Source organism: Crotalus tigris, unplaced genomic scaffold (assembly GCF_016545835.1).
Source record: "Crotalus tigris isolate CLP2741 ecotype Arizona unplaced genomic scaffold, ASM1654583v1 scf7180000018011.1402602, whole genome shotgun sequence".
Taxonomy (NCBI): Eukaryota; Metazoa; Chordata; class Lepidosauria; order Squamata; family Viperidae; genus Crotalus; species Crotalus tigris.
The window spans coordinates 344,205-362,124 of NW_024096774.1; the positions used below are offsets into that span (position 1 = coordinate 344,205).

A 17,920-nucleotide genomic window follows, 5' to 3' on the forward strand; every position below is an offset into this window, starting at 1 on the left:
TCTCCTTCCCAGGGTCATCCAGCAGGCTTTGTGCCTAAGGTGGGATTAGAATTTATGGTCTCCTGATTTCTAACTAGATATCAGGACCACTACACCAAAACGGCTTTGGCATTAATGCTAAATAATATAAATTAATATATTATATTTCATATTGTTTTTCTCTCTTAATAAATACCTTCTAGCATGTTTTTTTTATAGAGGATATGACATAGCCAGTGTAAACATTTTACTATTCTCTTTAAAAAATTGTTGTTTTTATTTTGGGTATGGGACAATCTGCTCTGCAATTAGAAACATCATTTTTTTCCTTGCCTAAGTCACAATTTCTTTCCAAGAAATCTAGAATGTCTGTATAAGAAATATGTATTAAATCAAGAAATATGCTAGTCACTACAAGAGCTTATGCCAGCTCTTAAAATAACTTGTTTAGATGGCTGCCCATGTGAATAGCTTTCATTATGAATAAAGCATCAGACCTTCACATTTCCACCTGAGCTATGTTTCTAAATTGCAGCACCCATTACACAGCTGCCTCTAAAATATACAAAGATTGGATTCAAATATTTGAAAGAAAATAACCATTTATTTAAGGGGGGGGACAAGTTTTTTCTTGCAAAAGCAAAAGTTTGGTGCCTTGGTAACAAATGTCCAACATTAAATCATAACAAAAAGACCTGAGATCTCATTCTGTTTGTGTTACAAAATGCTGTTCTGTATGTATTTGCTGTCTGAGTTTAAGTTTGTATATTTGCAGACGATCTAAACTATCTTCTGGGTTGTTTTCATATACTTTTCAAAGACTGACTATGCATTTTTCTCCATAAATACACGTTTCTAGGTGATCCTTAAAAACAAGATACTCAGGCACTTCTAAATGGTATATACGATACGAAGGTATGTTTTCTTTAAAAAAAATTGTAAAGGTAACATAAATGAACTCAAATTGAGTTTTTCCCTTAGCCTCAGTGACTAATATGTCCAAACTTCCATTTTTGAGAGGCAATGTGTCCCCTATATAGCATGTATTTTAAAAGATAATACATTGCCATTTGTCACAACAAAGCTATGTCTCTGATATAAATCCCAGGTCTATAAAAGAGGAATTCAGATTATGACAATAGGCTTCTCTTCCATTTCCATGCACTGTTTAAAGCTTATCCCTGCTGCCATATTGGCACAACACAATTAATGAACATTTAATGATTGGCATTCTTAACAGAAATATAACATCATTGTAATATGGAAGATATTGTTGAGATACTAACGGTCAGTTTAAAAAGATACATTAAAGAACGATAACAAATAAGCAAACAAATGCTAGGGTTGAGTGAAAATATGCGTCTTCCAAATGCTGCTTTTATTAGAGTAGATAGGAAAGGATAATTCCTTGAATGAGTCAGAAGTCTGCGTGAGAAATGAAAACAACTATTATTATTTATCCACTAAACCTTTGACCATGCCCCTCCAACACTGCAATTTTAATTGAACTCTTCATAAGATGACCTTAAAGAGTCTCTATGTTATTTCAACATACATATGAAGGCATGCTGCAGTGCTAAACTCACTTGGCTCGCCTTACTTACCAAAGAAGAAAACCAAGAAGAAAACCACGTCCAATTTAATTATCTCAAGAAAAAGCGTTTTAAACGCCTCATACATCACAGGTATTAACTGAGAACAGGATTCAAATTGCCCCATCAAATACAGTAATTACAACATCAATGTATTTATTTATTTGATCAAAACAAATGGAAACTAATTCTAGGCAAAAGTAATCATGTTTTTCTAATTAGGAAAGGAAAAGGATGTTGGCCCAAATAAAAACAGAATGATTACAATATTGTAACAGAATGGTTACAATATGGCAACGGTCTCATGAAGAATGAATTACAAAAGCATAACCAAGGTCAATATTAAAAACAAGGAGAGATATAAGGTACATAATAATCCTAACAACATAAGAATGTACTTAAAACATATTATATTGAAATTCTATTCTTCTGCATGTTCCAGCTACAAATGTCTGGAAAATACTATGATGTTACTACAAGATTATCACTGAAGAACCTATTCCTTAGATAATAAAGACATTGTTTGGTTTACTCATATTCTAGCAAAACAAACCTCTTAATCTGTGCTTTTAACACTAGAGTACATGATGAATTCTGTGTTTTTAACATGACTGTTAACAGTGAAAAAAAAAAACACTAATCCAAACTATAATAATCCAGACTATAGTTTCTTAGCACCATCTAATTAAAATCTAGTGCCATTTATTTCAATTATAGACTACTGGTCTAAACTAAAATTAGCCTAGCAAATTTACCAACATGTAGGGTACTGTACAAATTCTGCAGATGTCAATCCCTGGAGTAAGGAGCTAAGGGGAGCCTTCTTTTTTAGATTAGGTGGTCAGAGCCCCTGAAAGAGATTGTCTCAAAGCTACACAACCCCTGAGTCATTAGCAAGTTCAAGAGTGACAACCAGCATTTTCAATGGCTTATATCAGATGCTTAGTAATAACAAGTAGTAATATTACATGAATAAAGCAACTAGTGAGAATTGGTGTAGTGGTCAAGCCATCCACTGAGAGACTGTGAGTTCTAGTCCCATTTTACACACAAAGCCAACTGAGTGACTTTGGGAAGTCACTATCACTCTATCTTAGGAAGCAGGCAATGGCAAACCACTTCTGAAATTTTGCCAAGAAATTGCAGGACTTAAGAATCAATATTAACTGGAAGGCTCCAAATAAATTAACTAAGTAAGTAAGTAAGTAAGTAAGTAAGTAAGTAAGTAAGTAAGTAAATAAATAAATAAATAAATTTTTTAAAACATCAACCGCTGCTACAAATTAAGCTGCTACTTTCTGGATCAGTTGTATGTCAAGTGCAACCCTATATAGAAGGCATAACAATATTGTAATGATCCAATATAAATAATTGATTCAACAATACCAGTCAAGGTCAGGTCAAACTGTTAAACAATAAAATAATTTTTCATGTACTGTAGATGGCACCACAAAGGACCTCTTAACTGCAACAGTATCATTCCATGCAGTCTTTGCCAATTCGCCCCTGGTTTCCAACCAGGAGCATAAGAAGGAAATTGTTGGCTCAAACCAGCAATCTATCATATTCTGTTTCCTTTTTCCATCCAGATTTTTAAATGAAGCCCATATGGAAGAAATGAATATACCAGTATTTTCATATGATGACTGGTATTAACAAATTATTATAATCACAATTTGTAGGCTATACTCATGGATGTATGGGCAATACACCCATCAACCATAAAACTTCCCTCTAACATGGAGAGGTCATTTTTCCATTGTGACCAAATAAACACAGTCAATCTAGGTAATGGGTTTTTAAGTTGTTAGCTGTTTCCATTCAAGATCTGTTACAGTGGAATTTAAAAAAAAAACAAAGCAAAAGTGCAGTTTCAATCAAAACCAACTTTCATCACCTATGAAAAATAATATGATTCAGCTTTATGGCAGCTTTGAACAATCAAGCTATTGTTTACCACCTAGGGACTTGAGAGTGATATTGCTTTAGCTTTTATGAATGCATTTATTGCTTTAAATAAATGCATTCTTTCTGAATTCCTTATAATTGCCTGCTCTTTGGGGATTCTGTCACTGTGATCCAGTCTTACTGTGGAACATTATATTTCCACTTTGCCATCATCAGTCTTTCTTTTCAAAAGTGTCTCAATCAATTGTTTCTAGAGTTTATTCTCAGTGTATTTTTATCTTTCCAACACTCCCAACTACATCCCCCCTTTTCATGGCTTTCAAATGTTTTTTTTTATTGTGGCTTCACTAGATATTATTTTATTTACCATAAGGTGCTGAAGCTGCGTTCATAGGAGTGATAGATGAAGATGCTTTAAAAGAACTGTTACTATTAATATTTGAGCATTTTAGTGAATCATGTAATTATAATTTAGACAGTCTGTAAAATAAATTTTTCTTTTCACCATGCTGCTCTCACTCTGCAACTGCAAATCTCGATGGAGAAGCATAAAAAGACTGACTGGCATGTGAAGGTTTAATGAGAAAGTTGACAAAAGAAGAAATATAAGATGCAGTACAATCCTCAACGTGTTTGCTTGGAAATAAGTCTCACTTAGTTTAACAGGGGCTCCTTTTAGGGAAGATGGTTGCCATAAATCATGTATATTTCCTTTGAACTATCAATTATGCCTGCAGAACAGAGGTGGACTATCTTGCAAACTCTACGTTTGGCAAAGAGCAATATTGCATGGATGCATACAGCATTGGATCCCCAGTTGGAATAGGATCCCAACCTGGCGTGAATCTGCTCCAATACGTCAAGCATCTAAAGCAAAATATTTCAAATGAATATTGGAAATACAAAAGTAAAAAAGGGACCTTTTATCACTTATGGTGGACATGTGATAAAGCAAAGAAATATTGGAATAGGATTCACATCTTAATACAGAAGATTCTCAAAGTGAATATAAAGATAAAAACAGAAACTTTTCTTTTGAGTTTAATGGAAAAAAGACTTGAAAAAAAATGGAACTTTGATGTTATGTATGTTGGTGGTAGCAAGATTACTTTATGCACAAAAATGGAAGGATACTTTGATTCCCATAATGGACGAATGGCTGCAAAAGTTGTTGGAGTTAGCAGAGATGGCTAAACTGACTGCTTTGATTAAAGAAAAAAACACAATTACTTTTTTTTCTACTTGGAAACCGTTTCTGGACTTTGTGCTTGAGATGGAAAAACACTTGATTTTGGGTTTTACCAATTAGATAGGTTTGTTGTAATAGAAATGGCTAGTTTATATTATTATGTAAAATTAAAAAGTTGAGGTTTGATGTTATTATCTGCACCAAAAGGAGTTGGAAATCAACACCTTTTCATTCTTTTTCTCCTTTTTCCTACACTTTTCCCTTCCCTTTTCCATCCCCTATTTTTCCTACTGTTTTCTTTTGTATTTTTGTATTCTATATTATAAAATAATAATAAAAAGGAAAAAGCACCTAAAGCAAAAAGTATAACAACCTTTTTACTGTGTATGGATTCATCTTTTTTAGCTTCCCATCAGCTGAGCTTATGGAGAATTGTGTCTGGTTAAATGAAAATTGTTGCATAGCAGAATCATGAAATTGAGGCATTTTCTGCCCAAGTCATGGTGTTTTCTGCAGAATTTTCCAGAGTCTTCCAATAAATCCCAAGGTCTACTATGATGTGCTTGAAACTTTTCTCTGAGTTTACAGTTATGAAGGATGAAAGAACTTGTGATAGGTATGGCTTATTCAAGTTGCTCAGATAAGTTAAAATATAATTTACATAGAAACTATGCAAGCAGAGCACAGAGCACCTCGCACCGAATTTCACTTTGCAATTCTTAAAGAATGAATTATGGAGAAGAACAAATATTCAAGTAGAATTGATTGCTGCTTTCTGTTATTTGGCAGATTTGTATGTTAGAATGTTTAAGAATCTTTTGGTAGAGTAAAGAAGGGTTGGGATATAGGCAGAGTATCTGCAGGAATGGATCAGTGGCATCAAAACAGTGGGTACAACCCCTTTTTACATGTGGATGATGGATGGAACACATAATATAAAGTGGTGGAACTTTGATCATCTGGTTGCACTTGTCGGTTTGATGTACAATGCCTTGGGCCAGACCAGGGAAGCTGGCTCAGGAATTCTGGGAGTTGAAGTCCACGAGTCATAAAAGAGCCAAGGTTGCCTACCCCTGGGCCAGACTTTGCCAGAACCAGACTGTAACCTGAGGCTAAGGCATAGTTAACTAAGGTAGACACTAAGGCAGGCATGTCAAACTCACGATGTCATGTGACGTCGTGCGACATATCATGACTTTTTCCCCATTGCCAGCAATGGGGTGGGCGCAGTTTCAGCATGACACATCTGGCCCACGGGCCTGCAGTTTAACATGCCTGCACTAAGGTTTACACTAAGGTTTAGGCCACATATTTTCTCATGCTAGAAATATAGCAAATAATATTTTAGGAGCTATGTCATTTTTCTTTAGAAGGAACTACTTCAAATGGTAGCAGCCCTCCAATGTTAGTCAACAGAAGGTAACACTTTTTTTCTCCTTTTAAAATTTTCCTGGAAACTCAGAACATATCAGTGCTTTTTGTTGACTATCTATTGTCCAAGCACATTTGAATGAAATCAAGTTGGCAAATGTAATGTTCTGTTGTAATTCATCTTCTCAACCCTAGACAGGTTTAATGGTAGCTTGGTGGCTCAGAGGTTAAGATGTTGGGCTTGTCAGCTGGAAAGCTGGCAGCCCAAGTTCGAGACCCAAGTGTCATATGACAGGGTGAGCTCCTGTCCTCACCTCAGCAAGTGCCAATCTAGCAGTTCAAAAGCATTCAGATGCGAGTAGATAAATAGGTACCACTTTGGTGTGAAGGTAACCATGCTCTGTGATGTCATGCTGGCCACATGACCACAGAAATGTCTTTGGACAGCGTTGGCTCAATGGCCTTGAAACAGAGATGAGCAACGACTATAGTTGGCAATGACTAGCGAAGTAAAATCTGCAGGGGGACTCCTTAGACAGGTTTAAAGGACATCTTTTTAGAGAAGATTTTGACATTACCCAAGGAAAACATTCTGGAAGCTAATATGAACGGGGGTGGGGGGGGAGTCAAAACGAGCTTGATCTTTTTGATATTTGCTGCAATATATCTCTGGCTTCAGCATATTTTCTTCAATATTTACATTTGTGAAGTGAGAGGGTATATAAATATGATAAATAAAAAAAAATACTTCAAGAGATATGACAGAAGTCTGCAACAGAGAATAGAAAACTAGTGCCCATTACTCATAAGAAACAAGAAACACCAACAGCTAAGTACTGAGATGATTAATAATTATTTCAACACAGTTGTTAATATTTTTGGATGATAGAGAGCTAAAGGAAAATCACCTGATCTGAAATCAAAGCAACTCTCACACATGATATCAATATCTTTATTGTGTACATCTCATGCATTATATTGTTGGTGTGTTTCAGAATGTATGCTAAATGTTGTGATATTGGTTCTCTTAAAAGATAGCCTGAGTTGCAGAATTACTTCTAAAGCAAATACAATTGCTTTGTATTTGGAAAGAGAGGTACTATAACTTTTCAGAGAAATAGCTACATATGAATTAAAGTAGACCTGACTACCCTATTCTTGATATCTAGGAAAGCTGCTTCTGCTTTTTCAGGGGAGATTGATTTGTTTTGTAAGAATGAAAATTGTGATACATATTTGCAAAATAATATTGTGCTGTTGTGTCTCCACTCTCCCTGTGGGGCTCAATTGAACAAACAACTTTGCTTCATTGTCCTGACATACTTTAGAAAGTTTTTTTTTTAAAAAAACCCTACTATGATTCAACTACTAGTTGAATATTTTGCTACTGTGGAGTACTGTGCTATTTCTACAGCAAATTGGCAATTGGCAAGTCAAAAGATAAGGAATAATAAAATAGTAAAGCTACAAAACAGACTGTATGTCAGCTCTTTTTATCTCTAATATGGGGGAAAGGAAGGGAAACATTCCAAACATTGCATTTCATTTATCTCTTTGTCACCCTTAGGTATCTAACAGTACTTGAATTGTTTTTGAATAGGGATTATACATAGCACTAATTTTATTTTTCTGCATTTTTCTGCAAATATTTGATTTATATTTAAATCAAAGATAAAACTGTAATTGTAATTTACAGAAATGGTTCAATCTTCAAATACAAAGCCCTCATCTGACTCCTTCTCACCCTTTTCCACATCCTGTTTAACTTCCTTCCCTTCCCTTCTTACATACCCAAAGGTGTAATGGATCACCACCAAATATCTGAATTTGTTGCTTGAAATTAACAATGAAATTAAGTGAAGAGCTCTTTGTGAACCTAAACTATTGAATTGCCTACAAGTGACTTAGTTTATCATTTGTCCCCTCTGCATCATTATGCACATATACTGGGAAAAGTAATCTTAATTTGATTATAGATTTGTATATGTGCATGTGTTTTATGAAAGAAAGAGAGTGCATGTATTGATGTACAAATGTATTCTTGTTGAAGATCTGACTATATATGTGAAAGTTCTCAGGATTCACATTCTGGGGCATGGAAAAAAGATTTTAAGAGTTATTGCAGAAACCCTAGAGATTTGGCAGCAATTTTAACTCCTTGATTTTTAGATTCCACTTGCCACATGGATAATAAAACTTATACTGTATAGTTCTCAAGCCACTTCCTGTCATTGTCATTCTGAGAAGACAGATTGCAGTCATAGATTAGACCAAGAATGACTGAAGGAAAAGTTCCCAAAGCTATTGGCAGATGCTTTCTGCAAAAGAAAGAGGTGATAGAAACATGCTGCTCTTAATAGTTAAATAATAATCTGATTGTTAATAGTCAATTTGTAAACTGATAAGCAATCAAGTCTGGAAGGTGAAGCATAAATGACAAATATTGGCTCCCAGCCACTTCTTTCTGCTCAAGGAGAACTGAAACTTTACTCAGACTGCAATTCTCCTGCTTTTTCAAACAGATAAGAATTAGATTTATAATTGAATAAGCTTAGAAGAAATTAAATTTATAACTTTGATCTTTTCTTTACCATGATAAATTATTTTTTTTCCAAAGGTTGAATTTTATTTTTGTAAGCAATAGCTCCTGTGGCTTCTTTGATTATTCCAATAAAATAGTGCCAGAAATAGAGTGGGAAAAATGAGTATTTAAATAACATCATTAACAATATCATTAAAAACTAGCTATTACTGAACAGGTGCAAAATTGTTAAATTGATGCTAATAACAGTAACAGTGAACGTTACCACCTATCTAACTAATATGCTTTCACTGTGGGTGCTATTTGGGGAACTAAGATTCCTGTGAGCACATGAAAATGAATCTGTGTTGATAGAAGAATAACTGCTAACAAAGATTATCAATTAAAATGAAGCCAGCATTTATCTCTACAACAGTGAAAGTCTTTCTATGAAAAAAAGAAATTGGGAGGGGGGGCATATAGACCACAATATCTAACATATCATTAAGTCAAAGCATTGTTCCATATTTTAGCTTCAAGCTAATTATTATCCTGACTGTCTTTTAATCCTTCCAAGATCTTATCCAATTACAAGATAGTAGATATGTTCTTAGAAGACAGAAAATATTAACCCCCATACTATTACTGCCTTCCAGAAACATTTTTTTCTTTTAATTTTAAAGTGCTCTATTATCTTGTTCTTAGACATAATATTTCCTTGCTGTGGGAAGTGTTTCTTTTAGTTAAACTACTTCTTTTTTGCATTCCAGCACAAAATATTCAAGGAAGCCAACAAAAAGAAAATAAGGAAAACATACATCTAACACAATAAAACATCAACCTCTCCCTAGCCAGGTCCTTGGGAAGAACTCAATAAGTGATAAAAATGCCAAATCCATTCTGAACATTTGGCTGATTGTGCGATGAAATTAATATCATTTATTTAATTATTTCTATTTTAATTAATATTACAATGGTAATTTCAGCTATCCTAGATCCTCAGAAAGGATCTCATAATAAAAAGTATAAAATCTAGTCAGAAATTCTGCATGCTGATTTGGAGTACTCTTCACATGAAAAGCTGCATCTTTGTATATCCCAGGTATACAGCAACACCCCTGGGCATTTTGGGAGTTTAAAATGGAATCTGGTTTTCTATTAATTGAGGAGAAGGTTGATCATAAATTTCAAAACAATTAGATAAGACAGCAAAAATGCAATATATTACCGTAATCAGTATCTTGAGAAACACCACAGAACAGTGTTTATTATAATTGGATAGAAAGTATCATGAATATAATCATGAAAATGAGCATTAATTTGCCATCTGTTGTATTTGCAACCAGATTATTTTCTATATTTGTTATATGTGCTTGCAATATGTATAAATATGAATATTTAATCTGTGTTTTTACGTTGGCAGCTTAATAGCTGTAATAATGACATGTCAAAAACATGCACAGAATCATAGGCCGATATGGCTATCCTGTAAAAGCTTATTCAGTAAGAAGAACTTTTCTGAATAATTTGGGAATAATTTTACAATAAGCATGCCTAGGATTGACAGGTTAAGCATTTATTAAAACTTAAACCATAGATAAAATCCTTCATTAGCACCTAAAACCTAGAGAGGAATCAACAAATAATTATCCCTCTCCAGCGATTCTGTCTTCGGTTGCTCTATTATGAAAGTTACTTCAAAGCAAAGTGGCAGTGAGTAAAAACTTTGCAGGTGACTGTTGAACAAACAGGATATAATTTTCAGAAAACTAGCATTGTAAAGTATAATTTTTATTGCCATTGAATTTTTCATCTGGCTAACAATCTATTGTGCTAAGCGTTATGTGATCTATTCTTGGTTTGGAAAAGCTCATACTGCTAATGCTTGTTTCTCATGAACTGCAACGACATCACAACATTCTACCGGAATTCCAGAATTAAGGATATGCTTGCCTGAGCAGTTGCACAAGCCTTAAGAAATGCCAAAATTTCAGGAACAAACTACATTATACAGCTGTATACAGAAAAAACTGAACACAACATCCAACAACCCCTCTCCATGCCTTACCATTTAAAGCAGCCACATCTCCTTTTGGGCTTCTGAGTGAGCCTTAACAGAACGGATGCTGTTGCTTTAAGAGTCTTTTAATTCTAATGAATTAATGCCTGTATCAATTGTATCTTTTTTTTTAGATGGAAATCTAAAAAGTCTGCTTTAAAAACAGGTAACTGCTGTGCTTGCACTTGGGCAGGATTCAAAGCATTTCCTCCAAATGACTTGCAAAAGAATCCCCAGCTCTACAATATTATTATACAACCTTCATATATCTACATTTAATGTTCTCCCCCATACGATGTTGGATGTAATTACAAGACTATCAAAAGGAGGAAAAGTTATCAAACAAAGCTAGTCTCTCACCAGAGCAACCACTGTTACCATCTGCATCAATCCCAGGTCCGGTGAATCCTGGGCTACAGTAACAACCATGGATTCCATTGCGAACTTCACATTTTGCATACTTGTGACATGGGTTGGTACAGTTCTGGAGGCTGTAGCAACTATCCAGCAGAGTGGCAAGAAACACTACAGGGATTGAAAAGCAACACAAAATTGCTCATGTTAAGAGTAAACCACATGCTGAATTTTAAAACTAGCTCTACTTCAATAAGTTTGGGACTTGCTAGCATGAACTTGAGGCATCCTATTCCCAAACGGAAAATTACATTCCCACAACTAAAGTTTTAAAAGCTCTCCTAAAAAATAGTTATATATCTCAGTAAGCATTTCAAAATATTTTTGTTAGGAATGTTTTATTGTCTCTGTCATATTTTATGTTGCTGTTTTTTTCCATGCTTTCATAAAAATTCTTTCCTTTGTTTTATGTATACATGTGTGTATATGTGTGCATGTGTTTATAGGTGTGTGTGTGTGTACATCTCCCCACACATACGTATACAAATATATGTACATGTTTGCTTGTGGATATTAATATAAAGAAAAAAGAATGAACAAACATTCAGTGGGATTTACTCCCACATTTTAAAAACAAACTATAGTTTAATGATCAAGAAGTTTTGATAACTGCAAAAATGTGAATCCCGGGCATATCTGTTCAATAACACAACCCTCTTTAAAGCTTAAGATTAAATAACTTTGTAAATATAATGTTGAACTGGCTCATATCCTCTGTGGCATTTTTATACATTATTAATATTCTTTCATGCAAAGAATGCATCTTTTTTAAAAAAAACCTGGCCATTTATAAACAAATAAATCTTCTTTGGCTGTGTTTTATTACAATGCAATTTCTCCTCCAGATTCAATGACAATGAATTCATAATGATTCTTGCATGCCAGTTCTTACAGATGCTAAAAATCTGTTGCACTTGTCAAATGTAGCAACTACCATAAAGGGATTTCTGTATTGTTATAAGAACCTTGCTTCTTTCCTAACTGTAATTTAGTCTTAATCTTTATTCAGAAAGGGAAATCACCTACCTAAAAGCAAGAGAAGCTTCATGGATGGTGCTTCTACGAAGTGTCCAGTTTTGAGTTCTGTTGTTACAAATGAAGGAATCTTGTTGGATGATGCATGCTCATGTGCCCAATATCCATACATGTCAACAGAAGACAAAATCCTTGTAAAACTGCTGACCTTACAATGACATGTATCCTTAGATATGCTCTTCCAGATCTTTTAACGAAAGGGCAAGGTAGGTTCAAATGGTGAATAACGAGTTGGGAGACAAAAGAAAAGAGTTATATAGAAAGGCTAACAGAAAAGATGGGAATGTCAAGATCAGCATGGAAGATGAGTACAGAGGTTGAGATGTTAAGGGCTGTGGAAAGAGCTGTAAACCAAACTTGGCTTTGGAAGGCTATGGAGAACAGAGCAGAAATAAAAACAAGGAGCAAAGCAGGTGCTAACTTATTATCTCTCTTTGTTGAAGGTGGTTGAGCATATCAAAACTCTAGTATCCTCAAAGCTTGTGAAGTCTGACTGATTCTGCCTTGTTGATGGCTTGCCTTGAGTATCCAAAATATCCCAGCTGCTATGTAAAATGTTGTCACTTTAACAGCAGCAGTATAAGAAGGAGGTACAGGAAATCCACTAAGATTTCTTTTGTGTGGAAAACAAAGTTGTAAAGCTCTGGAAGGAAGTAGGCAGGAAACTGAATGTGCAGCAAAGAATTTCAGGGCCAGCAGGGAAACTTACGCAGGGAGATATAGGTTGAAATTCTAAAGGAGGTGACATCACAATAATTAAGGGATAAAAGGAGCAATGAAACTATATTGTGCAGTGGGGAAGTGGGAAACAATAATTTTTTTAGACCAAACAAAGAATGATGAAAAAAATGCATTCTCTTTATCTCTGATGTGTTAATTCCTGTTATAGCCTCTGGTCTGTGTGACTCTTTGGAAGCTTGCTGTAAACCTCTTCCAATGTGATGTACTGAAATGTCATTCCTACATAAGGAATACCTCATTGTTTCTTTTATGGCATCATCTTCCAAGACTTTGATTGAATAGAAGCTTGACTACAAATAAGATGTAGTGCTCAAGAGTTCTTGAGAAAGTATTCCAATGTTTACCTGAAAATACCATATAATATTAATAATGAGGTGTGTGCAGGCCTTATGTGTGAAGGCAGAGGGCTCTTTCTCCCAATTGGATGTAGTTTCCGCTAAGCACAAAAGCTGTGGGAAATCTTACTGTGTATTCTCAAGCTGCCTCCTGTTTCACTTTGAGCAAACTCTTCAAAAGAAATTAAATTCAGAAGATCTTGGACTGACAGAAGTATCAATCCTCACTTTCGTGATGCTTATGGGAAAGGATTTTTTCCCCTTTTTTGGATATACACCATCCTTACTCCAACATACTCCATGCCATTTTGCTTGTGCTTCTCTACAAAAGAAGTCTACAGAAAGGGAAGCAATTTTTTTGTCTGTTGCCTATCACTCTCCTGCCATGTTTTGTTCATTTTAGGGATAGTTTACACAAGTACCAATAGCAATAAATAACAGCTGAAAGGCCGAAAAGGAGAACTGTAATGATCTCACAGATGTCCAATAATTCCTTTTTTTTTATACCTATCCTGCCTGGACAATGACTGAATGAAATAAATGCCCAGACATATAAAACCATATAATATGATAGGATAATTTTCTAGTCTGGAAAAATTCACTAAACTATACTATGGGTGCCAATATATATTTTTTAAGATGAAAAGCAGACCCATGGGTTCTTACAACTTTTAAAGCTTTAAAATTGTTGTGCTAGTAGTGAGAAGTCTCCTGCCATAAATTCCAGTGAAAATGGATTCCCAAATTCACTCCCAAAAGGACTGAGACAGATGGGGTTCTTTTCCATCTTATTGTTTTCTATCTGGACTGTATTTCATTTTACAAGGGATTTATAAATAACTAGTCTGTAAACCGTTTAAGAGCCACCTTCCTCAGCTTGTCCAGTTTTACACAAAAAAGGTACAGTACATCAAGCTGTCAATCACTTTTTGGATGAGGAGGTTTTGGGTAGGAAATGATATTAAAGCAAAATCCCGCTGCTTTTGCTGCAGCTGCAGCATTTATGCCTGTCAATGAGATTTTCCCATTTTCAATCTCCCCACTAAAAAAAATCCAACACAAACAAACAAGGACCAGAAATAAAATGGGGAAAGTTCTGACTTCATGTCCACAAAAACTGCATTGAGTAAACATTGGCATAATTGGTTCCTATCATGCAGGAAGAATGCCTTAGATTAATCTCTGCTTGGTTGCAGTGTGTGTTATGAAGGGAAATTTGTGTTCTTGAGTGTTTTTGTCTATAACAAGTCTCACTTCATATAACAAAGCAGGAAGAAGCATGTCCTTAAACCTAGCCAATTTCTCTTTTAGTTAACATTCATCCTCACAACAGATCCCACCCTTTCTTTAATTTATTACAATATTTCCACCTGTATTTCCACATCCCCCATCAGTTTTGTCATTTTAGTAAATACATTATCAAGGTGCACAAATTCATTTGCTGGCTCTAATTTGTTGCCATCTTGGATAATTGGAATTGTTCACTCCATTTCCCTTGTCATATTTTTCAGCTGTATTTCGCCATCATTTATAAGACCGACAAAAAAGAAAAAGAAGAAAGAAAACCACATAAAAAGTTCAGAGGTGGAAAGGAGGGAAAAAGACAGAATTTGATGGGGAGCTTAGATGAGCCAAGAAGACAGGAATGAAAAGTGAAAAGCAGACGGGAGCAGGAAAGGGGTCAACCCATAAGACTATTAAGGATAATACAAGAAGCTTACATCAGATGTAGCAGGCAATAGAGAACTGGCAGAGATGACAATTTAGGAATGTCACAGCACTATCTTAATGGAGGATTATTTTCACAACGGATTAGTGGCAAACCTGAATGTTGAGGGTATCAGCAGGAACCTGAAGAAAACGAGGTTGCAATAATCAAGGATGAAGAGGATGATGGACTTGACAAGTTTTATATTTCTGTGGTGAGAATGAAGAGGAAATGGAAGATTTTAGAGACATTTGGGAGATAAAACCACCTGGATTTAGCGATCATATCTATCTGTATATGGGGATAAAGAGTCGAGTGACACCTGAGAAAGAGACCATAGAGTATGGGGGAAAAAATGCCTCAAAATCGGCTGTATTATCTTTCTGGTGACTCTGAAATCACAGTGGAGAGAGGGAAACCTTCCTGAGTGAAAAATCAGAAAATGTTAAGCTCTTCTCTATAATCAAATAGAGAAAAAAGCGCGAAATGCTAAATCTGCATTTGGTTAAGCACGTAAAAAACATTCTAATCATCAGTTCGGTCAGCAGTAAATTTTAGTGTCTGAATTTCAACAGAGATACAAATCCTAGCATGAAACAAAATGGACTAGTGTTTGTCTTTTTACAATCAATAATCTGAAAAAAAAAGTGCCAGTGAGAACGCGTGCTAGTGGAAGTCATATGCAATAACATTTGCATTTAAAAAGTCTGCATAAGGAAAATGTCAAAGTATGGAAGCTGGGTGAATCACATTAAAAATCTTTCTTGAGCAATTTACTGCAACTGTTACATAAATTATGGGATGATACAGGAAAAGCTTCCATATTTTATGGAATATTGCATGTGTAAATTTAAACTTAAATGTAAGGGTTTTTTTTTCCTCAAAAAAGCAAGCCTATAGAATACAGTGGTTGGTCAGCAAATAATAGAGCAAACATATTTTTTGGGAGATTTGGCCTTTCATTTCAGATTTGCCAGTCCTATGTTTACTTAGAAACAATCTCCATTATATTTAAGTGCATAACATTGTACACTTATTCTTGAACTATGGTTTCTGCACCAGTATATGCCATGCTTTATAGCAGAGGTCTCCAAACTTTGTGACTTTAAGACTTGTAGACCTCAATTCCCAGAATTCCTCAGCTGCTGAGGACAGCACTGGTATTATTTTATTATAGGAACAACTAGAAAGATTTGTTGTTGGGGGAAGTGTCAAAAAAGTCCAAATGGAAGTTGTGACCACACAATTAAAAACTTGTCCCTTTTGTACATTGGACATGTGACATCTGTAAAAACATGTGCCATAAATAAAAATGGGGCAGAGCATCATTATGGTTGCCATTTTGACTTTGTTAATACTTTGCATGAATCTTGTGAATAGTAATGTCATCGACCTTCCCCTCCTCAAGTTTAGTTGTAATTTGGGAGAAAGAGCTATTTTTTGTGATCTCTCCTTTGTGTGCTCAGGGGCCAGTTAAGACTCCTGTCACTTTACTAAAGATGGGTTCCTGGAAGACATAAAATTGGTTGGAACTAAATATGCATTATAATTTTCTTGTAATTCTGCCTTAGAATGGGAGCAAAAGGGTTATTATATTACAGATTTTTGCAACCTACCCACATAAATAAAGGACATTCAATTGATATGGATCAGCATACTGTATCTGTCTGCCTTAGGACTATTGGGATTGTGATTCATTGTTCAAGATGCCTTAACACTGACTTCAACTCCTAGTGAATCTTCAACATAGTTGTGCAGTTTTCTGGGCAAAAGGACAGAAATGGTCTGCGTGGTCTTCTACAGCCCTGGGAGCCTCCAGTCAAACTATTAATCAGGACTGACTCTGCTAGGCCAGACAAGATTTAGATATCTTCCCTTCAATAATGTATCCTTATATTCCATGTGCAACAGGCTTTTGACAGGGGGATGATTTCTCACCCAAAATAACCCCAAGCTGTGTTATTTAATCCTGGGTAGAGGATTGCATCTACTGGTTTATTTGTTTATTTTGGTGAGAGAGGTCCTACCCCTTTTGCACCACAGCCATGATCTACTTTCCTTGGTGGGCTGTCAAACTTTCAGCCATCCTAACCCGTCTCAAAGTAGAATCTGCAGTTTGCACAGCTGCAAATTTTACAGTGCTGTTAGATTGTCTGTAATTTTTCTTCCCTAATAGTCTGTCACATTCCATTTGCCTTCTTGACCTTTGCAGCATATTGAGCTGATGTTTTCAGTGAACTATCCAAAAGGCCTCTGTATTTGTGCTTTTGGATTCCTTTGTGTTTTATTGCTGCCTGCTCACAATACATGGTTTTCTGGGAGGGAAAAGCCCATCATATTGCCTTTTCTTTCTAAAAACATAATTTACCTCATCATTCTCCCATGTTGGCTAGGTGAGGCGGTGTCAGTAATATTTACCTTTGCCTCTGTGAACTGCATAACTGTGACCTCTTAAAGCAAAGGTAGGATTTCCCATGGTTTCAGACTGTTGTGCCTGCCAACGTTTTTAGGAAAGCCTCCAGGTTTCAGACAGTTATAATTCACATTGTAAAACCTCCTAGAAGTTCAAGCAGGAGATCCTTTTAAATTAAACCAGCATCTGTCACTAGAAAAGAAAAAAGTTATGATTTTAATAAATTTTGCAATACTTGCTCCAGTTCCAAACAGCAGAATAGAGGAAATGTCAGGCAGAACTAAGAATTATATAGAAACAATATTTTAAGAGCAATTTAAAGTTGGAGTTTTCCAACTTTAAAGCCTGGGCTGCTGTTACACAACAGCAGTTGTGTACACCCTTGTGTTACACAAACACAACAGTTTGCCCTTCTTAATAAGCATCCAAATTAGGCATACACCCAAATTATTTGTGTTTAAATTTTGAGATCTTTCATACAACTGTAAGATCAGTTGCCTCCATAGCACCCAAATTATTTAAGTTTTGAGGTCTTTCATACAACTGTAAGCAGCCTGTGGGGCTGCTCACTTTCTTTTGCATATCCAGCATTTTTATATACGCTGATAGGAAGCAAATTGCTTTCAGACAGGTTTTCAAAGGAGAAGGTTTCTCA

The 17,920-nt window shown here is 35.3% G+C and overlaps 1 protein-coding gene across 2 annotated transcripts in view; it reads right to left on the reverse strand.

The window, feature by feature from the left end:
* Positions 1-12,632, reverse strand: part of ADGRL4 (adhesion G protein-coupled receptor L4) — a 101,781-nt gene extending 89,149 nt beyond the window's left edge. The window contains exons 1-2 of one of the 2 annotated variants that reach the window (XM_039346567.1): positions 12,060-12,632; positions 10,980-11,144 (exon numbers count right to left, since the gene is read on the reverse strand). In XM_039346567.1, the coding sequence (XP_039202501.1) occupies positions 10,980-11,144; positions 12,060-12,180 (286 nt within the window). In that variant the 5' untranslated portion in view covers positions 12,181-12,632. The remainder of the gene's footprint in view (positions 1-10,979; positions 11,145-12,059) is intronic. The other variant, XM_039346568.1, reaches the window with a different exon arrangement.
* Positions 12,633-17,920: the final 5,288 nt, after the last annotated feature.